A 27,217-nucleotide genomic window follows, 5' to 3' on the forward strand; every position below is an offset into this window, starting at 1 on the left:
TCTAACAGCGTTTCTGCGTTTGGAAATAAATTATTACCACATCTTTATCTTATATATATACGCCACTGAGTGTGACTAAGGAAGCCGAAGCACCTACATTGCAAGAAATAAGGAGTTAAAATACTCTTAATGCTGTAGGAGGAGCGCAAAAATGTATACACAGTCCTCACTGACGATGCCTACAGTATAGATGAAACTAGACCTAGCCTGGGGAACCTCGAGTCGGTCATGGGTCGGTTACCGCCCTTGTTAGTATGCATGTATAAATTTTGCGCTCCTCCAACAGTATTAAGAATATTTTAACTCTTATTTCTACCAATAAATGTGCTTCGGCATCTTGAGTAACACTTAGTGACGATTGAATTTTTTCCTTTAGGGTACCACATTGCGCCTGGCTGTTCACACACACACACACACACACACACACACACACACACACACACACACACACACACACACGCACGCACACACATACACACATTTTTTTAACAATTCCCTCATTCTTTACTGTTCTGATGTGCACTACCATCATATAAGTATTTTATTTTATCGATCAAAACGAAAATGCCAGTACGAAGTTGTCAGACCAGTTAGAAATAACAACCAAATATTCTTCAAATAGCTCTCTGTCAAAAGAAAAAAAAAAGGAAGAACACGTTGAATGATAGAGTTCTAGATGCATTATATTTGAATAAAAGACGCAACGATGACAGATGGAATGCGTTTGAACATAGCCAACTTGATCATGGCGGCCCTGAGTCTTCTGTTATTTTCAACTAGCAGAGACACCTGGCGTTGCTCAGGATTAAAACGGCATAGTTTATATATATATATATATATATATATATATATATATATATATATATATATATATATATATATATATATATATATATTACGTTCATGTTGAATCAGGTGATACAGGAAAGTGCAGCATTGTCGACAAAACGTTTATGGAGTAAATGTTTGTTAAAGCTGTGCATAAACGACAATTTGAGTTTAGCACACCAATTTGGGCAGAATGAGACGGATCATATCTGAGAGCAGCTCCAGGTGTTGTGAAGAACGAATTTGTACGTGGTCTGTTTCTGAGAGCTATTCTAATGGACCTTTGTGTAATCTGGCGTGCTAAACGTTGTTTTAATGATTTAGCAGTAAGTGCTGCAGCATGCTTTTGCTGATCGTGGGTAAGTCTCGTCTCCCTTCTCTCTTGAGTTTCCATCTGATGTGCTGCAGCATGCCTTTGCTGATCTTGAGAAAGTCTCATCGATCTTCTGTCTTGGAACTCCATCAGACGTGCTGCAGCATGCTTTTGCTGATGTTGAGAAAGTTTCTTCTCCCTTCTCTCTTGAGACTGTATTTGGTGTTCTACAGCATGCGCTTGGTGATCTTTGGAAAGTGTCATGTCCTTTCTGTATTGAGGCTCCATCTGGCGAGCTGCAATATGCCTTTGCTGATGTTGAGAAAGTCTCATGTCCCTTATCTCTTGAGATTCTCGTCTTCGGTTTTCTGCACTTGTTTTATATCTGTTTCTGGAGAGATTACGTTTTTCCTTTGGTGACATATTTTCTTTTCAATATTTTAAACAAAAAATTATGTACGTAGAAAAAATGTTCATTAATATCTATTTTTGTAAGCAGTTGTGTGTATGTAGTATGTCTATATTTTTGCATGCGGTGTAAATTAACCAAATATAAGCAAGCTGTAAATACCTTGCAATCTTGCAACTGCTGTGATAATTATGAACTGTTAATGGAACGGTAGGTGTGTATTTTTATATAACTTGGACCTTCCATGTAATTGTTCTTTTTTTGTCAAGAGTTCGTGTAGATGTATGTATTTTTATAACGTATATAACGGGCGCAAACACCTACACACTCACAGACACATTCATATACAAAATGTGACGATACGCACACACACTCTCACATACAGACACATACATATAGTATGAGAGACACATATAGATATACATTCACATGTCAGTCGTCACATGTGTATATGTAAGTGTAGATGTTTGTGTATGTTTAATAGCGTACCAAACGCGGAAACACACACACAGTCAGAAAGACATACACACCCATACACCCACACATATGCACTCAGAAACACATACACACTCATATCTGTGACGTCGTCGTCGTTGTCGTGGTTTGAAATGTCCTTTACTATCTCGTACGTATAGAACGTGCAAACACACACAATAACGAAAGAATAAAAGTGAAGCAACATTACACAACGGTTTTTGACGGAATGAGAAGTGTAAATAGTGTATTTAAATAGACGGAGTATTTTTTCACGGTCGGTTTGTCGCATTATGCCGGAGCTCTGGGAAAAATGTTACAGTGCATGACCATCCATGACACATGAGTAATGAGTGTGTAAAGTTTGGAGAAAATCGGTTGAAAATTGTAGAAATGCATACGTATTACACACACAGACACGCACACACTGACATCTTTTGTTTTATATATATATAGATATCTTTAACTGAGAACTGCATGTATGTCAAGACAAAAATTCTAACATGGAAAACACTGACTTAACTCAGCATACCGTCCTGGTGTGATGTTGATTGTCAGACAACGTATTTAAAGATTTGGCTGATAAAAACAAGGACGCATGCACATGCACACGCACACACACATACACACACACAAATACACATACAAACATATAAAAAATACACTCACGTACAAATATACAAAATATGTAAATAAATACATATACAAATTCAATGACACGTTCCCACAAACACATGAACAGACGCAACTCTACGCAAACACACAGACACGCACTCTCATATGCAAACGCTCTCGCAAATACACGCGCGCACATACATCTATACATACTAATACACAGATATACAAACACACACATCTACACATTCACACACAAATACATACATACATATATGCATACATACATACATATATGCATACATACATACACACACAGGTATATTACACACGAATATGCACACAAACATACAGCCGTACCTGCCACTGACAATTCAAACTTACCGTTAGTTCCTGAGTGGTCAGTATTTGGTCCAGTACCAGGAGTTCCTGTTGGACCAGAATGGCGAATCCATTCAAATTTATCACGCGTGTCTTGTATCCAGGAACACAGATCTCGTTGAAAGTCACATGTCACCGAATGTTCTGAAAGTAGATTCACTAAAACTGTAGGATTTACTTTTTATCGATTTTTGTTAATTTGTGTCTCAGATGTAGCAGAATATATGTTCAAGGGGTGGGGGTTAAGCAGTCCATATGTATAGGAGTATATGTGTGTATGTTTATGTATCTCTCTCTCTCGTAGACACACAGTTACACACACACACACACACACACACACACACACACACACACACACACACACACACACACACACACACACACACACATACACACACAACAATCAATATTACGAAGAAAATCATATCTTTATTTTAGATGATCTCAAAAATCCAAGTTATTTCAATCGCATTAACATATACAGATATATATATTCACACACACACACACACACACAAACACACACACGTATATCATTGAAACTGATCATAATATCTACGAAAATTTATGTCAACACAACATTATCAAGGTAATCCATATTGGTGAAATTCTAATTGAACATCTGAAAAGTTTTATCTGTTAAAAAACGCTTACAAAAAGAAACGCTAAATCAAATTTAACTTTAGACGTTTATTCAAACAAGAGCTACGTCATTGAATAAATAGTTTAGTTTATAAAAATAAAACATAAAAAATACCAAACTAATTCCATATTTTTTGACAATTTGAAATCTACATAAAAATTTAAAAAGCCTAACGTAGAAAACGAGTATACTTATCTATTAAAACTGATGACATCACTGGATATCTAAAGAACAAAAACTGCAAACAAAAATTCTACGTTATGCTTAATAGATAAAAACTACAGATAATAATTCTACGTAATGCTTTATAGAAACTTACATACTTTACGTCGAAATAATTAATTACCTATTTATTTATCTAATATAATAAATCCCTGTATAGGAATTAACCTTATTTTATATTAACTGAATAATTATTATATTCAATAACATATGTAAACACCGAGGATCTCACTGGGAAATTAAAAAATAAAAATTACAGAAAAGACAACAAAATATCTATAATAAACTCTTATATAGGAATTGACCTTATTATATAATAATTGAAAAGTTATTATAATTAATAACATATATACAATTATTGATGACTACGCTAGATAACTAAAGAATAAAGATAGCAGACAAGATAATTAAATACGTATTTATTTTTATATTATACCCTTAATATAGTGAGTAAGCAATTAATTATAGTGATGTAAAGTTTTTATTTTTCATTCCCTTTCGAAATTATCCCTAATTTGTGGTGTGGAGTTTTGACTGCTCCTTCTAGCTGGTTAGATGTCCTATTATGGACATCTCTGATGTGTTTAAATGTACACTGTATTTTAAATGAATAATATATAGTCTATTGACTAATTTTTTCTCCTCTCTAGACCACTGGTGGCAAATAAAATTTCTATAATTTTTTTGCTACCCTCAGATTTATTAATAATAATAAAATGTTTTTTGGCTAATTTCTGGAAGTAAATCGGCATTTTTTTGTATTTGCTGCCGATACGAAAAACCGCACATGCGCGGAAGATTTTGAAAAATTAAAGCATATAAACACAAGCCATGTTTCTATGTAGTGTCTTGTGTTTATATGTTAATCTTGGCTTTCCGCTGATGATAGCTGACCTTACAAAATATTTTATTTTATTTTGCTAAATATAACTTGAAACTATTGGTTCGAAATAGAGATGGTAAATGTTTCTATTTTTCATTCCCTTTCGAAATTATCCCTAATTTGTGGTGTGGAGTTTTGACTGCTCCTTCTAGCAGGTTAGATGTCCTATTATGGACACCTCTGATGTGTTTAAATGTACACTGTATTTTAAATGAACGATATATGACTAATTTTTTCTCCTCTCTAGACCACTGGTGGCAAATAAAATTTCTATAATGTTTTTGCTACCCTCAAATTTATTAATATATATATATATATATATATATATATATATATATATATATATATATATATATATATATATATATATATATATATATATATATATATATCTGTATGTATGTATGTATATATATATATGATAATGCAATTGAAACAATTGTCGGATTTTTAAAGTGTGATCTAAAATAAAGATATGATATCCTTCGTAAATATTATTGATTGTTGTTCTTAAAATTCTGCATAAGGATTGTTAGATTTACCTGCCATACATGAGGATTTACCTGGGATTTGTATCCTACATACTGTTGCTATTATGCAAACGTTGCTTTTTCAGAAAACGAAAAAATAATTTCATGGTTCCATTTTTTTTTACATTAGCAACAATTACTGGGGGCATAAAATCGTAACTCCATGCATGTATGATATTTTTCAGTCAGAAATATTTTTTGCAAAACTGTCGTATGTGGGACTTACTTTTTGAAAAATGCTAAACCGTTGTATTGGACTTCGACAATTTTCATATCTTGACATGTGATGATACAATAGTTTGATGAAAAGAACCTGGTTAGTGAGAGCTGTGCGAGCCATGTACAGAAACACTGTCGGTAAGGTGAGGGTTGGAAATGAGTATAGTGAAGAATTCCGCGTAGAGGTAGAGGTAGGGGTCCACCAAGGTTCCGTCCTCAGCACCCTCCTATTCATCATAGTCCTCCAGGCGATAACAGAGGAATTCAAGACAGGATGCCCCTGGGAACTCCTCTATGCTGACGACCTTGCACTAATTGCTGAGTCACTATCAGAACTAGAGGAGAAGTTTCAGGTGTGGAAGCAAGGACTAGAATCGAAGGGCCTTAGAGTCAACCTAGCTAAAACCAAAGTCCTTATAAGTAGAAAGGTAGAGAAAACACAAACCATTTCAGGTAGATGGCCCTGCTCGATTTGTAGAAAAGGCGTAGGTAGAAACTCTATAAGATGCACCCAGTGCAAGCTATGGACACATAAGAGGTGCAGCAATATCAAAGGCAGGTTAACTAGGAAGTTAGTCGTTGTATGCGGCAGATGTTCAGGTGCAATAAACACTATAGATATGCAGAAAACAACTTCTGTCTCATTCCAGGGAGAAAAACTAGACGTAGTTGATAGCTTCCGCTACCTGGGTGACCAAGTTAGTAGTGGGGGTGGGTGCGCTGAAAGTGTAGCTGCTAGAATAACCTGGGCAAAGTTCAGAGAGCTCTTACCCCTGCTGGCGACAAAGGGCCTCTCACTCAGAGTAAAAGGCAGACTGTATGACGCATGTATACGAACAGCCATGCTACATGGCAGTGAAACATGGGCCGTGACTGCTGAGGATATGCGTAAGCTCGCAAGAAATGAAGCCAGAATGCTCCGATGGATGAGTAATGTCAGTTTGCATACCCGACAGAGCGTAAGTATCTTGAGAGAAAAGTTGAACATAAGAAGCATCAATTGTGGTGTGCAAGAGAGATGATTGCGCTGGTATGGACATGTGGTGAGGGAACCCGTGGAAGAGGCAGGCTTAGGAAGACCTGGGATGAGGTGGCGAAGCACGACCTCCGAACATTAGGCCTCACCGAGGCAATGACTTGTGACCGTGACCTTTGGAAATATGCTGTGCGTGAGAAGACCCGGCAGGCCAAGGGCCTCTGCCAGGGATGTAGCCAGCCCACTTACACGTAACATTCCTTTTTTGGACACTAAACTCTGCTCGCGAAGACATGGAGAGGCAAGTGAAATCGAAATCGAAATCGAACTATATTTGTAGGAACACTAAACTCGGCTTGTGAAGACCTGTTGAGGCAAGCGAAAGCGAAATCATGATGGCACCTGCACCAGTGGAGCACTAAGAGCACCGTCCGAGCGTGATCGTTGCTAGAGCAGCTGTCTGGCTTCTGTGCCGGTGGCACGTAAAAGCACCCACTACACTCCCGGAGTGGTTGAAGTTAGGAAGGGCATCCAGCTGTAGAAACTCTGCCAAATCAGATTGGAGTCTGGTGTCGCCTCCTGGTCCACCAGTCCTCAGTCAAATCGCCCAACCCATGCTTGCATGGAAAGCGGACGTTAAACGACGACGATGATGATGATGATGATAATGATGATGATGATGATGATGATGATGAACCTGCTATTGCAAGCAAAATTAAATATTGAAAAAAAAAAAACGAATTTGGTCAAATTTGGACATACGACAGTTTAATATAATAGCGAGGATACATTGGCTGGTAGCTGCTTGTTGGAAATTTAACCTTATTCCTTTATACTGAGTGCTTAATTGATGTCTGCCAGGATTTTTTAATCCTATTGTTTTCTATTCTGTATATGTTTATATATATAGATAGATAGTTGCCTAAAAATCCCGTTGAATGAAAGTCACTCATATATTGGTTAATCATATCAGCCACTTCAACCAGTCAATTTCATATCAGGAGTTACGTTAACCCCAAGACTATTCAGAAAAGAATAGTATGGCGTGGATTCTTTTATACTAGAGGTCTTACACATAAACACACTCACATGCCTGAATTGTAAAACATATAAAATGCATTTTTATATTGTACCAATATTATCTGATGTAAAAGTCAATACGATGGGTAGAGTGTGTAGACGTGTTTATTATATCGAAAGTTGACAGTCTACTTTCAGTTTCATTTCCTATGGTAGATTACTCTTTTGGTTGTTTCCCTGAATGAGCATATCCGAAATGATGTAACTCGAGAAGGGAGTGGAGTGAACGATGCAATCGTGAAAAATATGCTTGCATTTGCTGAAAATTTCGGATCTGGAATTAAGCTACGTGGGGCAATTCTTGGATCTAAAAAGAATATGCGATATTTCAGTCACGCATAAGTTGCATTTCTAAGATCCATTTACATATGACATGTAATTCTCCACGATTTTCCACTTGATTGTATGTGCAGTTGGTCTTCAAACACCATACGTATCTTGCCAACTTAGTGGCTTTACTTTTGTCGATGTGCTGGAAAGAAGGCTGGTGGTTTTCATAACGTCTTCGCTTGAGCCAATGCAATTTTTCTTTTCAGTTATGCAAACTACTAGTCCTCATTCCGGCATATCAACAAATGTCGATACACAGACATTCACAACCGTGCATACGTGTGTGTGTGTGTGTGTGTGTGTGTGTGTGTGTGCATACACACGCGTGTGTAAAGAGAGAGAGAGAGAGAGAGAGTGAAGCATTCGACTAGACTATCAAATGTCCGTATGCACTTCTGGTCGCAATTCGCTTCCAGTCTTCCCTTGATTACGCTGTTGTATTCCATTTGAACTTAAAATTTGGCTATGTGATCTTCCCATGGTCTTGGAGGTCTATCAAGTGATTTCTTTTCATCCATTGAATACCACTTGACAACTGCACGGTCCATCTGTTGTCTGTGAGCATAATTATCCATATTCACCATAAAGGTTCATGTAAACGAAGAAGGCAGTAGACTCCAGCCAGTAATGAGAGGTCCTAACGAATAATTTAGAAACGGGACAACTTCAACAGCTTGAAATTGTGTGTGTGTGTGTGTGTATGTGTGTGTGTGTATATGTGTGTGTGTGTGTATATGTGTGTGTGTGTGTGTGTGTGCACGTATCTTTTATCTTTTACTTGTTTCAGTCAGTAGACTGAGGACATGCTGGGGCACCACCTTCAAGAATATTAGTCAAACGAAACGACCCCAGTACATACTTTTTTAAAGCATGGTACTTATTTTATCACTCACTTTTCCTGAATCGCTTAGTTACGGAGACGTAAACACACGAACACTAATTGTCAAGCAGTATTTGTGCGTGGGAGGAAACACAAAGTCAAAGACATACACACACACATACACACAACGAGCTTCTTTTAGTTTCCTTCGACCAACTCCACTCACAATGCTTTGACTAGTCCGAGGCTATAGTAGAAGACACTTGCCTAGCTGGTCACGCAGTGGAACTGAACCCGCAACCATGTTGTTGGGAAGTAAACTTCTTGCTATACAGCCACGCCTGCGCCTACACACACACCCACACACACACACACACACACACACACACACACACACACACACACACACACACATATATGTGTGTGATCTTCCCATTGTCTTGGAGGCCTACCAAGTGATTTCTTTTTATCCCTTGAATACCATGTGACAACTGCACGGGTCAATCTGTTATCTGTGGGCATTGTGATATGTCATAGAAATTGATAAATCCTTTAAGGCATTGCTACGTACATTTCTACAAATCAAATGTTTTTTTTTTTGCTGTATTACTCATCCATAAGATATTACAAATATGATTTGCAATATCCATAGATTTTAAGGGGAAACATTAATACATGTAATTAGCTTTGGATGGGGAATGCAGGAACAAAATCATGTTTTTGTGGAAATGAACGTGCAATTTATGAATTTCCAGCAAAAAGTTCTCATTACTATATCACCCTACGCTATAGCGTTACAAGACTAATAACTATCACATAAAATTTCTCTGGAAGGGAATAATAAGCAGTAGCCGGAATAAACGTTTCACATAAACGAGGTTAAAGGATATATCTATATATACACACACACTCACACATACACACACACATACCAACACACGAACGCACGCACACACACACACACACACACACACACACACACACACACACACACACACACACACACACACACACACACACACACACACACAGAGACCATATTACATATATATATATATTGATTTACTTATATACTAATATTGGAATAAATACAGTTATGCAGGTTTTTGTATTATATATTTATATAATATATTAATATTGGTATAAACATTTATATTTATTCATAATGATGTAAGCAGAAGGAAGGGGTGGGGAATTGGATGAATGGTTTATGCGTCGGGAAAATGCCTTTTGACATTTCTTCCGACTCATTATGTTCAAATTTCTTAAGAATATTATTTCACTTGCTCGCATTTTTCCATGTAATCCATGTTTTTTCACGGCTATGCTATTATGCCAATTAATAATGTCTCAGTTAATAATTTAAGATTTTACCTTATTGAAAGTTGAACTTGATAAACTTTCAAAGAGCAACACCTACTGATATTACCCATGCACACCAAATTAATGACAGAGAATTTTACCATCTTGAAGGCTCACCAATCGGTTACAAACAACAAGACCCCAAAACCATCAGTTACCAGGCTCACCTTAAGTAACATAGATTTGGGGTTGGTGAGAATAGTAATGATTGCGGCTGATCTAAATCTATCAATAATGATTCAATACAACAGTAATTAAGAAAGCATATACACAAGTAAAAATTATCTACATTCCCATAATACAAAAAATTGATATATGAAAATCCCTTAAAATTAATTTCGATATTAAATAATAAGTTTAGAATATAATCACTTTATAACAATGCCTTTTATGGACAGTCTTACTACATGCCTTCAAGCTGCCTATAGAGACACAGCCAAAAATGACTATATCCTTTCCCCAATAAAATTAGATGCATATATCTGAAGCATATAATACATTAATGAACTAGCCTGATTAATTAATTAACTAAAAAGAAAAAGGAAAGCAGCTAAAAAGAAATTAGCAAAACAGCAACAAGCAAGTAAAGCCGAAAGAGAAAATTAATAATAAAAGTTAAACCTACTTAAGTGCAATAGCATATTAAAAATAACTTTATTAATTAAATATTAAAGTTAAAAAATAAGTTGTACAACATAAACACTTTTGACTAATGCCTTTTCCGAATAACCTTATTACATGACTTCAGCAGTGCTCACAAAGACACAGCCAGAAACGTCTATATTCTATCAGGTGAATTTGGAATTTTAAAGAAAATGAAGATAAAATAAAGTTATTTTTTTATGCAAATTTATTTTCTTGCAATTATTAATAAATTATGTGCATTTTTATAAGCAAGAAATTATTGATTTTATAACAAGGAACAATAGCTACATTATAATCATCAGCTTGAATTTGCAATATGGCTTAACAAGCGATTACAAATTGCAAGACCCCCCCCCCAAGTTTTCAGTGACCAGGCTCACCTTAGGTCACATAGATCTTGAGTTGATGATAATAATAATAATAATAATAATAATAATAATAATAATAATAATAATAATAATAATAATAATAATAATAATGCTACGGAAAAACAGTCAGCCACCTTCTATATATGGATGACCTAAAATTATATGCAAAAAACGACAAAGAGCTAGAAACACTACTACAGACAGTACACGGCTTTACCAAGGAAATAGATATGAAATTCGGATTACAAAAATGTGCCAAAGCAACCCTGAAAAGAGGAAAATTAGTTAAAAGTAGCAATATAACACTAGATAAAGCCTATGAAATAAGAGAACTAGACGAAAGCCAACCATATAAGTATTTAGGAGTCAATGAACTAGATAGGATACAACATACACAAATGAAAGAAAAAATAAAGAAAGAGTACTATAGACGAGTTAGATCAATACTAAAAACAGAGCTCAATGCTAAAAACAAGATAATGGGTATCAACACTTTAGCTGTCCCAGTTATAAGCTACAGCTACAACATCCTTAACTGGACACTAAACGAACTATGTAAAATAGACAGGAAAACAAGAAAAATAATGACAGAATATAGGATGCACCACCCAAAATCTGACATAGAAAGGCTATATATACAACGCACAGAAGGTGGCAGGGGTCTTATACAGCTAGAAAACTATTATAAAATAACCACCATAGGACTTCAAAAATACCTACCCCAGAAGCAAGGGAAACTAATACAAATAGCCACAAAACACGAGCAAAACAAAAAACTGTTTTCAGTATTTAAGGAAGCTGACAAATACAAACAAGAAATCAATCTACCTAACAAATACGAAGAAGAAGAAGAAGAAGAAGAAACAACAAAAGCTATAAAACAAATGAAATCCAAACTAAAACTAGAACAGCAACGGACCATGATAAAACGATGGCAAGAAAAGCCCCTACATGGTAAATACTGGGCTAAACTAAATGCGAAAGAAATAGACAGAGAAAAATCCCAGCAATGGCTGAGAAGCTCAGGACTCAAAGCAGAGACTGAAGGATTTTTAATTGCTGCACAAGACCAGAGCCTCTCCATCAGAAATTACCAAAAACACATAATGAAAAGAAATATAACAAGTAATTGTAGAATATGTGGAGATGGACAAGAAACAATAAATCATATTATCTCTGGCTGCCCAGTCCTGGCTAAGAAGGAATATATTCACAGACACGACAGAGCTGGGACCTATATATACTGGAAGCTATGCCAACACTATGGAATAACAACAGAAAAAAGATGGTATAAACACACGCCAGAAAAGGTCACAGAAAACGAGAAAGCAACCATACTCTGGGATATGCTAATACACACAGATAGAGAAATTAAGGCAAACAGACCAGATATAGTTGTCAAAGATCATGAAGAAAAAAATGCTTTCTAATTGATGTATCAATACCAGCAGATGACAACGTTTCTCTAAAAGAAATGGAAAAACTTTCAAAATACAAAGACCTGGAAATAGAGATAACTCGAATGTGGAGTCTAAAAACAGAAACAATTCATAGTAGGTGCCTTAGGTATAATAAAAAAATATTCAGACAAATACATAACAAAAACACCAGGACTTACAAATATATATAACATACAGAAAATTGCACTACTGGGTACTGCACACATTCTACGCAAAACACTTTCAATACAGTAAACATAAGAGCACCACAGCAAACCACAGCACATACCCAAGGCGCACAGAGCTGCGCTCGGTAGTGAAGTGAAAGCACGTTATAAAAATAAAACTACTGAACAATAATAATAATTCTTGTTAATTGAAAGAAAAAATATTATCTTTTTTATTAATCACAGGCCCCGGATTCAATTCTACGCCCCTCCAGTATTGAGTAAAATTAAAATCAAAGCATGCAAGCGATATTTAGTATTAAAAAATTGAGTGCTTGTTTTGTGTTAATTTGATAAAGCATGGCTGTATATCTATTTCATTTAAAGTTAGTATTAGTAATTTGATAGGATAATGGGATATGTAATTGTAATTTAAAAAAAAATATTAGATCCTATATCTTTACTGTATGATATATAATTATTATATTGAAACAAATTACAAAAAAAAAAAAACTCGCAAAAAGTATAATGTGAAAATTAATCTTAAAAATATATTCTTAATTAAATAAAATTAATTAAGAAACTAATTCTAATATAAAGAATATCTTCAAGATAAAAGAACTTTTTATAAATTGCAAAAGAAATCGTATTATGACCTATATAGCAACAAGCCTAGTAAGAAGAGAAACAAATGAAAAGTGAAAAATAGAGCAATTAAGAAGCAACTGATTAAAATACGAAAGTAGTTTGTCAATGAAATTATGAATGTGAAAGATTTATGCGTGTGTAAATTTTATTTTTAATTGATATACAAAAACAATTAAAAGATATTTAATTTAACGGGACCAAAACTATGAAATTCCTTGCGGTGTCGTTGATAATGCTTTTCTTACCTCAATGATGCCGGTGACATATATTAAAAGTCCCTTTATAGAACTATATTCATAAAAAAGAATAGAACTATATCATCACCCTCAGATGTGAGAAACAAACACTCATAACATTTTTCTTTTAGAACTTCACTGCATGAGAATGATACCATGAAATGCCTCGAATTGAGCTCTGTCATTTAAACTTAACTAAAATATAGCTTGTTTTTAAAATAAAAATGTTAATTATACTTAAATTCAATTTTTTTGCCTTATATTTTTTCATGATATTTTACCTCATAACTTTTTTGATACAAATTTTGCATGGGACCAAAACTATGAAATTTCTCATGTTTTCTTCTATCATTTAAGCTAAGATAAATATATTTCGTTTTTAAAGTAAAACAAAAAGTTATTTAGATCTAAACTTGATTGAAGGCGTTACTTACTCTCCTATAATGTTGCTACAAATTTTGATGTAAAATTTTTCTACTGGACCAAATCTCAATTTTTCATGCCAAAACGTAACTAGGGACCAGTCCTCTTCAAAAATGTTAACAGTTTTCAATTTATTTAAGAACTGAATTAACGACAAAGTTTGAAGTATGCTGCGTGTGAGTAAATTGCGGCCTTAAAAATATAATTCAACTACTACCGTAGTTGAATGAGAATGATATGATTCTCCTGCCCTTCTGTCGCTACTAAACTTTTGTTCTCCGTAAGACCCCAAACTCTAAACTCTCTGCACAGAAACCCATTTAAAACAATTTCTGCATTTTCCCAGCAAGATTTCTCGTGCCTTAACGGCCAACAATCCGAAACTTTACCCGTTCTATCATTTCCCTTCTACCTGCCCCAATAGTTTACAAAAAATATTGATTTGTTGCTCACACTTACAATCTTGGCCAAGCATACTTAAGTTCATTGCTCAAGGACACAACACAACCACTAACGTGAGTTACTCACTTCCAATACATCAATACAATGTACAAAACCTTTCACTACTATAACATACACAACAACAGTAATGTGGTTTAGAAAACTATTGAAACTACGGGAGTCTTACCAATACAATATCCTGGATCAAGGGTAAAATCATCAAAGGCCATGTCACTTTTAAAACTGTAGCCACGAACACCTTCAAAGACCACCTAGAAAAGAGACAAGTTAGAAATTCCAGAAGTAAAATAAATTATTTTAAACAAATCACTAAAGAGTAAAAATGCAAATTTGACAATGATTGTTGTTTAGTTCACAGGACATACTTGATGGAGCAGATATTAACATTGGTAACCCGGTCAAACGATTAGAAGTGATCTAGAAATCCATCGTTACGTCTTTTGGAGGACAAAGCTAGCCAAATACACTTGCAGATTATTTGTTTATATACTGAAGCTAATAACCAGAGAAGGCCTGCAAAGGTACAACCTCTCCTTTATTCACTGACAAATAGTTTAAATGTAAAGAGAGATATAGAAAGTAGTTAATTTAGTAGCAATCTGATAGATTGTTTGGCAATTTGTTTCTTTACCATTGTTATACTTTCTGGAAATATTGAACATTAGCTAAGTTGATCCAGCTAGTCATGAATAAACATCAATCCTTGCACACGCTACTATGAATATTAGTACACAGCACCAGTATCTTTAATATTATTCAACATACTCCGTTATATCTTGTTTACAATACCTAGTGCAGTTAAGTAATTATGTCGGCCTGTAAGTTGTAAGTTTGTTGGAGCATGATTGAAGAATAGATCTTCAGATACTGATTCAACATTAGCATATTTCTTGTTTGCCGTACTTTTATAAGATTTATGTAAACTAAGGAGAAAAAGCACCATCCATTAGAAGTCCCAAACAAAAACAGATATGTTGACAACTATTGATAGAGTCACGTTAGACAATAAAATAACATTTAGCTTTTATGTTTTGACAGGTCTCTTTTCTAAAGCACACGACGATAGTAAGATAAAAATATTTGCTAGATTTATATTTATTTATCTGTATTTATTTAGTTATATAATAACGTATTTATTTATTCATTTATTTACTTATTTATACATATAATAAAATTCACTTGAAAAGAAACATATAATATTTGAACGGAAATTTTTTTTCTTGATTGATTGCTTTTCATTCTTTTTCATATTTCACCGAAAATATATTTATTTTTAAACAACATTGTTTGAACTTTATGCCACAGCAGTAGCAGCAGCAATAACACACATACATACATATACACACATACATACATATACACACATACATACATGCACATACGCACATATACTACGCCGAGGAAAAAGTTCGTGCGCCGTGAGTTACCATTGAACATGACATGAACTGAATGAATACACACACCACAAAAATATATAAAAAAGCATTATTTTAACACGAACTTTTTCCTCAACGAACTTTTTCCTCAACCTGATACATATGCCTACTTACATACAAACGTACTCACACAAGCATACATATACACATATAAATACCACATTCACACACACACATATATACACACATAGACACACACATGCACTCGTGCATAGATTCACTTGCATACGTACATATATACGGGCAGAGATTTGCATGCGTACGTACATACATACACACATAATAAGTATACATACATGCAGACGTACGTAAACGCGCATATACATACACGTATTCATTCATGCATACACAAAGAGAAGAAAGATCCAAATATGATACACAAAATATGAAAGACGATAGATAAAACTGAAAAAAACTATGAAACATTTGGAGATTTACCTGGAAGGGAGATATCGATGTGAAATCGATTGTAGCATAATGCCAGATTGGGCCTTGATTGTTGGATTTTGTCCATACAAGGTGAGGACCTGTTGAGTTTTTCACATACACATTCAATGTTCCCATAGATACACCATACATATTGTAGTAGAATGTGATACATTTGGTTGATAAACCCTACAGGCATAAAGAAATGGTTTTACACAAGTAATAAACTCTATTTCAAAGAATTAGATGTATTTAAATTTATAATAGCAGTGATATAATAAGGTGATATAATAAGTGATATAATAAGTGATATAATAAGTGATATAATAAGTGATATAATAAGGTGCAGGCGTGGCTGTGTGGTAAGTGGTTTGCTTCCCAACACATGGAGAGATTCCCATTTGGTGTATGCAGCAGAATGCATCAAACTTAACTTGATTTATGTTAGTTGTACAACACAACAATTAAACAAAAGATTTAATGGGCACAGATATGATGTCAGGCACAATAACAGTAGTTCGACAGAACTTGCTGAACATTTTGCATCAAACGGCTGCAATTTTGAAAAAGACTTGAAAGTGCATGTTTTCAGAAAATATCCTGAATCTGCTACATTTTCAGTACTCAAAATACTTGAGGAGAAATATGTTTGCGGGTTATTAACATCACGCCCTGAAAGAATGAAAAAAATGACAGGAAGATTTCATCATATTTACACAAAACTGTTTGATTAAATATTCTTCTTTTTCCCTTTCTTTCTTTCCTTTTCTTTTTTCTTTTCTTTCCTTTTCTTTCCTTTTCTTTTTGCTGGTTGTAAAGTTGAAATTTGAAGGCTGATGATGTCATTCCATCAACGTGGAGACGCTGGTTGCTCTAGTTCATATTTTGGATTTGAATTACTATAATTTTGAATTTTCATTTTCAACTCCACAATGACACGTTCAACCAATAAAATAACTATTGCAACCGCATCGCGCTCTTCGTATCGTCTATTTACCTTTGTGAAGAGTTACGTCAATCCTTTTTGCGAGCCTATTAGCAAACGCCTACTGCAACTGGCGTGGAGGCGCAATGGCCCAGTGGTTAGGGCAGCGGACTCGCGGTTTCGATTCCCAGACCGGGCGTTGTGAGTGTTTATTGAGCGAAAACACCTAAAGCTCCACGAGGTTCCGGCAGGGGATGGTGGCAAACCCTGCTGTACTCTTTCACCACAACTTACTCTTACTTCCTGTTTCTGTTGTGCCTGTAATTCAAAGGGTCAGCGTTGTCACACTGTGTCACGCTGAATATCATCGACAACTACGTTAAGGCTGTTCTATTGATTGGATCAACTGGAACCCTCGACGTCGTAAGCGACGGAGTGCCAACAACAACAACTGCAACTGGCAGCAAAATAGGAGAATTCCCACTTTTGTCTGTCGAGGACACACTGTTTATCGTGGACAAACTGGTTGGCGAGGGGCAAACTAGAAGTGTTCACGATAACCTCCATCTTCTGCGCTACATCATAGAGAGGGTGGGTAACGAAGCTGGCATGGGTGGGGCTCTGATAAATTTAGATCAATCTAAAGCTTTTGATAGGGTCGACCATCAATACTTGGTGGCTGTCCTCAGGGTACCCGGTTTCAGTTTATTTTCCGCGGGTGGATCGCTGCTTTATACAGCAGCATCTGATCGGTTGTTCGGGTGAATGGTTACCTGTCGGAGCCATTCAGCATCTTGCGTTCAGTCAGTCACTGGTGCCCTCTCACCCTCCTTCTCTATGTACTAACTCTTGAGCCATTACTGCGGAAGTTGAAGGCCTTCAGGTGTGTCCCGCGTGATCTAGGATACGGCAGAAGTGTGTCTGCTTACGGTGATGATGTCACCGCCATAGTGTCGAACCACAGGCATATAGACCTGATTGGCAAAACACTACAGGAATATGAAGTGGGGACAGGAGCTGAAATTAACGCGGATTAGTCAGTGGGCTTCCAACTCGGCACCTGGAGAGGCAGTCCATGCCGTCCAACAGTGTGGTGGGGCGCTGGACAGACGGTTCCGTTCAGTTGCTCGGAGTTTGGTTTGGTCGGGACTCCCAGGTGAAGAACTGGGACGAGGTGACGAGCAGAGTATCCAATCTCACCCAGAAATTGGCCGAGAGGAAGCTGTCCCTGAAATTTCGAGTGGAGGTGATGAATGTGCATATCACATCCATCATCTATTACCGCTTGACTGTCGTACCTTGCCCTGTTTCTGGTTCACCAAGCTGGTGGCTTACTCTTCCACTTTCTGTGGAAGGGGAGCGTTCCACTGGTCAGACGCTCCATTTGCTGTCAACAGCCGCTGAATGGAGGGCTGGGCATGCCGTGGTTACTGATGCGCAGGCATGTGCTGACGTTGCGGCATCACCAGAATTTCTTTGATGGTGAGCAGGTGTGGTCGCCGTTTGTAAGAGATACTTTTCCACAGCTCGTCTCTTTGACTGAGTTGCAATCCGGGATTAGGCGTAGAGCGAGGCACCTCAACCGCCGTCAAGTGCTCACAGCCCTCCGCCAGGCGTGCAATGTGGTCGGTAGTAGTTCTACTCTGGCGTTCTATAGGGCGCTAGTGGAGGGAAAGTGCGACGACGTTCTCGGGGAAACTCTGGGAGTCGATGAAAGTTAACTAACTGGTCTGTCTCGGAGAATTTCGGGCCTGGGCCTATGGATAACTTCCAGAAATCCCTTGTCTGGCAGCGCTGCCTAGGGGCGCTGCCTAGGGGCGCTGCCTAGGGGCGCTGCCTAGGGGCGCTGCCTGTTCGAGATAAACTTTACGCGCACGGAAGTACCGTCAGCCGGGCCTACCCGAGGTGCGCCTAGAACGATGAAATCGTTCTGTACGCCCTAGTCTAGTACCGGAGTATTGCTGACCTGTGAGTTTATGTCGAAAACCCGCTGTCGCGTGTTGGATGGATCCTCTTTTGGCCGGGAGGGGAAGGTAATTTTTATTTACCTAGTGGCTGTAGCGAAAGAGGTAGTATGGTGGACCCGTTTGAAAGGACTAATGACAGGCACTTTCCTCTTTGGTCAAGCTCTCATCAACTTTTTCAAGTTTCACTTAAAAAAGAAGTTGAGGGTGGAGAGGAAAGTGTTGCCTTGTAGCAAGTTTGTTGAAAGGTGGGTGAATGCTGGAAGAATGGCCAGTGTAAAAGGACCAATTCTGAGCGTGCACCTGTAAACAAAAAAGAAGGGCTCTTACCCTGTCGTTCAGACACCCGTGATTTTATGGGTTTTTTCACGAGGTCCCTAATACGCCACCCCTATTGGGAGTTTTAAATTGTTTAATTTAAATTGTTATTGTTTACACGTTCTAAAACCCATTGTATCGTCCTGTTTTTGTCTTTTATGTTGTATGTCTCTTAATGTAATTTTATGTTAGCCCTTGTGGCCAATAAACGAATTAATTATTACTGTTGTTGTCGTCGAGGTAAGACGTGTTTTTCAGAGCTCCGTCAGGTAGAAATTTGTTGTTATTTTTCAAGCTTATTGACTGTGTATTTGTTGCTTTTTGTTTTCCGAACCCCTTTTGGTGTGCAAAAGGGGTGTCTTTTGTTGAAAATTTCCCTGTTTTAGGGGCGAATTTTGGACATTTTGTCTATTTAAATAAAAATTTGTTTTTCGTTTGACAAAAAAACAAGATGGCTTCTTCTGTCGAAGGGAGTGGCAGTGGCTATTCTGACGACCAGTACTGCGAAGACTTCTCCCCTCTGAACAGCACAAGTATGAACATCACTAATAGCACCATCACTAACATGGAAAATGAAAAAGCAAGCGAAAACACCGCCAACTTCACCACCGACATGAACACAGTAAACACAAACGAAAACGAAGAATCAAACAAGAAAAACAATAACAAAGCGACAACGGTTTCGCCTCGGCGGCGAAACAAACGAGAGAGTTAATTCATTTAACTATTGACGAGTTAAAAATGTAAAGAGTTTGTTGAGGAAGGAAGAAAATAATATTTTCCTTAACACACCACAACGACTAATAAAGGAAACACAGGAGAAAACAGTAATCTATAAATCATTGAATGTTAAAAAAATGAGAGTAGAAAGAGCAACTCAACAGCAACAAGAAATTGCGTTGAGACCTATATGAACGAATTAAACCTATGTGACGCGCGGACAAAGTTTCGCCACTGTGGAAGTACGCTTCGCAACGGTAGAAGAAGCAAGACAGCATTCCATACTGCCACCAAAAAACTGAAGAATTTCTGCTCCTGCCGACATACCTTGGTCGGCGCGTCAGCAAAATTAAAATTGGAGAGATGCCCCCGAAATAAATGTATGCTGGCTGGTGGCGGCTGCCCTCTATGATATAGAGGATAGCGCCAATATACTAGAGGTGCATAAATTGCATCAACAAAACTGAACGGGTCAGGGATTAAAGTTTCTTGTTCAAATTAAACAAGAAGCTATAAATTCTATCCCTGACGCCATAAATCTACTACACAGTACAAGACTGCTTTCTGTGGAAATGACGCGTTCCATTGGTCAGGCGTTCCATTTGCGGTCAGCAGCCGCTGAATGGAGGGCTGGGTACGCCGTGGTTACTGATATGCTGAGGTTGCGGCATTGCCAGCGTTTCATTGAAGGTGAGCAGTTGTGGTCACCGTTTGTAAGACACTACTCTAGCGTTCTATAGAAAGCAAGTGGAGGGAAAGTGAGTCGACTTTCTCGGGGAAACTCTGGGCGTCGATGAAGGTCAACTAACCGGTCCGTTTCGGCGAACTTTCGGGCCTGGGCTATGGATAACTTCCAGAAATTCCTTGCCTGGCAGCACTACCTAGGAGCGCTGCCTATTCTAGATAAACTTTACGCACACGGAAGTGCCGTCAGCCGGGCCTACCCGAGGTGCGCCTAGAACGATGAAATCGTTCTGTACGCCCTAGTCCAGTGCCGGAGTATTGCTGACCTGTGGGTTTATGTCGAACACCCGCTATCACGTGTTGGACGAATCTGACTATCAGCTGAATCTATTGTGAGGATTGCCCCGCCACCCTCTTTTGGCCGGGAGGGGCAGGCAATTTTTTTATTTGCCTAGTGGCTGTAGCGAAAGAGGTAGTATGGTGGACCCGTTTGAAAGGGCTTTAGGCAGACACTTTCCTCTTTGGCCAAGCCCTCATCGACTTTTTCAAGTTTCACTTGAAAAGGAAGTTAAGGGAGCAGGGGGGAAGTGTTGCCTTGTAGCAAGTTTGTTGAAATGTGGGTGAATGTTGGAAGAATGGCCAGTGTGAAAGGATCAATTCTGAGAGTGCACCTGTAAACAAAAAAGAAGGGCCCTTGCCCTGTTGTACAGGTACCCGTGGCTTTTGTGAGTTTTTCCACGAGGTCATTAAAGCGCCCCCCCTACTGGAAGTTTTAAATTGCTTAATTTTAATTGTTATTATATTGTTTACACTTTGTAAAACCCATTGTATCGTCCTGTTTTTGTCTTTTATGTAGTATATCCTTTAATATAATTTTACGTGAGCCCTTGTGGTCAATAAAATAATTAATTCTATAGTTTACACGTTGTACGACCCATTGCATCGTCCTGTTTTTGTCTTTTATTTTGTATGTGTTTTGATGTAATTTTATGTAAGCCCTTATTATTAATTTCATTACCACATTTGTACAGTAATCGATTCAAATAAATCCAACAATAGAAAAGTAAGGTTTCAAATGAATCTCAAAATTTTTTTAGAGCGTGCAAGCGTACCCCTTGCACCTCTTTTCCCGAACCTATGCGTAGAGTAATAATTTGTTATGTTCATATATTTCTCCACAATTAAATTTAAATGTTTGAATATGAAAATTTGTTACTTGAAACAATTTATATTTCATGGAGATAATAAGAAGCGACTAAATCAACTGTCTGTAACTATGTCCCCAACACCTCTAGAGCTATAAACACTCTTAACTACCAAAGAAAGTATTGTCACTTTCTGTGATGATTTTTAATGTTTCCCTTCATATAATTTCTGTTCACCTTACCTGAAACACTGGGGAATAAATAGCTGAATAGTCTCCTCTCATACGAGGGGCAGAGGCTTCAATGTAGAGGTATTTACCTACAATGATAGATTCATAAAGGGTAATTAATTCCATAAATATATGTAATGATATATTTGTGATGGACTTTCATAAAAGGTATATAATAAATAAATTAATCAATAATGACGAGAATGACTTTTTCTTAGGTACCGGACCATATTTTGGGGAAAGATTCTGCCAGTTTGACTAATAGCAGTACTTGACAAATATGAGAATGTGATAAAGTACATTGGCTTCATTATAAGATATTTAGAACTTCACAGAGGATAAAGAATATAGATGTTAAATACTGGATCAAAATAATTCTACTGACTGAAGATAAAGTAAAAATATGTGAGAAAGAAGCGAGCATGAGATTAAGAAAATTAGTAAAAAACATCCTTCTGAAATTCATTCATAGAGAAGTGCGCGCGCGTGTGAAGTGCTCAGTGAGAGTAGTTTGAGTACCTAGTAACTGACTTTACTCACTTCCTGTGCAACTCACTTCTTGTTCTACACACTGTTCTGGTAATTGTTGAGTATGAGTGAACTAAATCGATTATCACAGCAATAACAAAAGTAATAGCAGCAACAGCAGCAACAATATTCTCCCAGTAAGGTAGATTGGATCATAAACATCTAAACTGTAAATTAATGTCACATTTAGCGGCTATGACAAACAGCCATGATGGTCAACAAGGCAACTTCTCTGTTGTTGCCTGGCCTGCTAAAGAAACAGCCAGTAATAACAGCTATATCTAGACATTAGACATGAATAGGAAGAATGACGTTTGGTGGGGGTAGATGAAGCGAAGGAAAGATAAGTTAGGCTGAACCATCCCCAAGAAATGGAAAAGTTGGACTGTCAAAGATGGTGGGAGAAGAGACCAACTATGTATAAAAACGACAACTGCAACAACGTTAACATCGTCATCAACATTGTCAGCAATAACAGCATAATGAACAATTAAACCATTGACTACAACAATAACAAAAGTAACTATCAGAACGTAAGTAACAAGAAAAGCCAGACACGACACTTACAGCAAAAACAACAGCGACAATAATAAGAACAAGAATGAGAATAGAAAAGTTGGACTGTTCTACGTACAAAAAACAAAAAAAAACAAAAACAAAACAAAAACAAAAATGAAACCAGTGAATACTTTCTCTCCCCCTTTCAATAGAGATAGAATCCATGAAAATAATTTTGTATGACAGTTGTTCTACTCTGTTCCGGTGCTGGAACTATCCTCTTTTGGTCCTGAGAAAACAGTGACACTGCATCGATGCAGTGTGCAGCCTAGAACAGGGTCTGGTGCTTAAATTGCGCGTTTAACTGTAAAACAAGGTGGGCGAGAAGTAACAACGTTGTTGATGTTGACGACGGCGACGGTGACAACAACAACAATCCTTTGATGCCAGACAGACGGATCAAACTCTTATGAATTCTAGCAGTGAATTCTAGTAAATGGACATTATAGTCATTCATAAGGAAATTTTAGCTGATTGTTTGAAGGCAGTTTACATGGACATGTTGATATACTGGAATGAAAAAAGCAAAAGAAAAAAAAGTTCAGGTATAAATTTTTAGGTGAAATATAGAAGATACTGGTACCATACCGTGTACGCTACTCTACGCTACTCTACGCTACACTAATATACCATTTTTCACTGTTCTATAATATTGATGCACAGTCCTGTGTATCACAATAAAATATCTTTGTTGTGTATTACAGACACACCTCAATATTTTGTCAATTTATATAGAATAAATGATTATAGCAACAAAACGACGTCAACAACAACAGAAATACTAACAACATCAATAACAATAAGAAAACTAAATTATTGTTTTAATATCAACGATGTGGGGAGCCTGATGAATTTAAAATGAGCTTAATTCTGTTCTACCAGGAAAGAGAATGACGAACCACTGAGAGATGCGCGATCTGAATATGTTAATTGCGATATGGCCAAGAAGATGAGAGTGAGGTGAAAAAATATCATATAAAGCATCACCAGAAATCTATCACTTCTATCGGATCTTGTTCAAAACGGGGGCACCAGTTTTCATTTATGTTTTATGTAGTGTTTTTGGTACCGAAAGACTTTCAAACTTCGTATACTTATCTATCTTGTGTTATAGAACAGAAAAAAATTTTTGTATTCGGATTAATTTCATGTAAAAAATTGTCTTATTTCGATAATTTCAACCAATCACTGACAAGTATTCAGCTGTTGACACTTACTCCTTTGGCAGTTTAAGCGGTGTAAAGCGTATTTAATCTCCATTACTTCTGACATTTTGCAGAGGCAACACACGTGTGTTCGTTTTCCTTAACCCTAACCCTAACCCTAACCCTAATTGACTTGCTCCTTCCCTCAAAAACCATGCCTTGTGCCTATAATAGAAAGGTTTATTAGCTACTGCCAATATGCTTCAGCCATTTTTTGACAAGGAAATAATAATTTTATCACCGCCGAGAATCGTTTGTTTACGTAGTCAGCAGTTAATTTTTACGGCTGAATGGACGTCAGTCACTGGTTGAAATTACAGAAATACGACAACTTTAACATGAAATAACTTGCGATATACGTTTTTTTGTTAAGAAGACTAAGAGAAAAAGATGTTTTATATGACACATTCTACCAGTGTCCCAAGTTTCAAAGTGTTTCGTTAAGAAAATACTGGTGCCCCCGTTTTGAACAAGATCCCTTCTATCAAATAGTTTGAGCACTTAACGTGAAAGGTTAAGTGCTTTTCACAATATAAACTGGTTTACAAGGTCTAAAGCAACAAGTTCTATGAAGGAAAACCCAGATATCAATAATATTGTCTTGTATACTTCTTGGAGCACCTCTCCTTATAGACTAACAATATTCCTCTCACCCGTGATCTGTATTTATTTCGCTACCTAATCACTTGACTTGCAAAAATGCTAGCCAAATCTCCCTCAAATCCCAACCCATTGCCTTATATATAAAACGATACGTTAGATAGTGAAGTCCTAGCTGCGATGGAAAAGTACTAGTGCCAATGGAAAATGACGGAAGGATTTCAGTTGGAATCTCTTTGATCACAAGTCAGTTTGATCAAGACTAGCCTAGGGTTAAACAACAATAAACCTTAATTACAATTTAAAAACAACAGATTAAAGAATTGAAAACTAGTAATTACAGTAATATCATATCTCCATAAATGATAAACTCCCAAAATGCAAAACTATTTTCACTTAGTTCTGCTTTCAGAAAAACCAATAAAAATTTAGGAAAGGAGAGATTTTCATCAAGTCTTGTCCTTAGTATGTTACCCGAAGAGGAAGTCTTTGTCAATAACACTAAAAATCATCTAACAATTACAGTCAACAAGAGAACATTTATAAGTCCGCTCGACCTGCCAGAAAGAGCATCTCCCTTAAATAATTCACGCAATCGTCCTAAAATGGAAGAATGTATGGATGAATAATAGTTCGTATGTGTATTTCGTGTGCAAGATTCTTGATGTGGATACGTGTGTTGAAAGAAATACAATTAAACCTTGGGAGAGGCATTATGCCGGTAATAAACACACGCACTGGTTCAGTCCTTTATTAATTTATATAGTTTTTTGTTAAATTATTTCATTGCACTCTTGCAATCTCTTCAGTAACTTGTCTCTCTACTTCCATTTATTTTGAATATATGATCTGGCGTTGTTTTGGCGTTGTTTCGAAACTGTTTGGTATGAGCATGTGAGTGTGTGCAAGCTCGTATGTGTGCACGCTCATATGTGTGCACGCACTTATGTGTTCGTGCTTATATGTAAGTATGTGCGTCCATATGTGTGTTTGTAACAATTTCGTTTATATCAGATCAGATAGAGACTTTTTAATTAATTTATTTACGTTCATATTCCGCATCATATGTGTGAACAACACATGCAACCATGGGCAATTGTAAGGCCCTCATCTACGTGTATTTGGTGTTTAAAATTGGTTGCGTTTCAGTTATGAGGACCGACTCCTGTATTTGTCGCAACGATGCGTCTAGACAGGATTTCTATGTTAATTCTATGAATAATAGTATCCTAGATTTAATATGGCAGAAGAGAAGAGAGAATGGTTACAGCTGGAACGTTAATTAAATGATATTTTCATATCAATTTTAATGGTTATATTGCTGGTGAAGGACCGTGTTAGAGTAAATTACTAGAACATATAATGGTCAGTATGAGACATAATATGTGAGAAATAAGACAGGCGATGGTAAGTAAATATAATTTTTGTATTATAGGTCGAATATAATGAAAAATAATTGATTTTAAAAGGATTATTGTTATTGTTGCCAAGAGAATTTGATGTGAAGTTGTCCTTTTTGCGTATCTGTTTAGAGTGAATTAGATAACTAAATCAATAAGTGGTCTTCATAACTGTCACTTCTCCATTGATTAATAGAATAATTCGAGGTCTTCTAGAAATCCAAATAAATGATATAAGTTAGTGAAGAGAGGAAGAGCGAAATCTATGACATTTACAGGGCTACATTCCCTCGATGATGCCCAGTGTTAAATATCTACAGATTAAGTTTACATGTATATGTGTGTGTGCGTGCGTGTGAGCATATACACACATACACATACACACACACATACATACGTACGTACACACATACATATATTTATAATTGAACGCCGCGCAGCCTTGTCTACATATATGATGGTTGCTTCTTCGTTCTCGAGTATAAGTAGCACGGGTGTAACTTTTCTTTGGTACAGATGTTACATACATAATTGCCTCCAAAACAACAACAGGAGCAACTTGTTGGCCATTATGCACTTTCATGCGTTGTTTCAAGCCCCCTGCT

General features: G+C 36.8%; 1 protein-coding gene across 3 annotated transcripts in view; it reads right to left on the bottom strand.

The window, feature by feature from the left end:
• The window catches only part of LOC106867428 (MAM and LDL-receptor class A domain-containing protein 1), a 378,762-nt gene that overhangs the window by 21,223 nt on the left and 330,322 nt on the right, over positions 1–27,217 (bottom strand). For all 3 annotated transcript variants that reach the window (XM_089356706.1, XM_089356704.1, XM_014912304.3), the window contains 4 exons: positions 22,334–22,410; positions 16,348–16,524; positions 14,640–14,724; positions 3,024–3,164 (listed from right to left, as the gene is read on the bottom strand). In XM_089356706.1, coding sequence (XP_089212832.1) covers positions 3,024–3,164; positions 14,640–14,724; positions 16,348–16,524; positions 22,334–22,410 — 480 coding nt within the window. The remainder of the gene's footprint in view (positions 1–3,023; positions 3,165–14,639; positions 14,725–16,347; positions 16,525–22,333; positions 22,411–27,217) is intronic.

Source organism: Octopus bimaculoides, chromosome 8, assembly GCF_046866305.1.
Source record: "Octopus bimaculoides isolate indiv1 chromosome 8, ASM4686630v1, whole genome shotgun sequence".
NCBI classification, from domain to species: domain Eukaryota; kingdom Metazoa; phylum Mollusca; class Cephalopoda; order Octopoda; family Octopodidae; genus Octopus; species Octopus bimaculoides.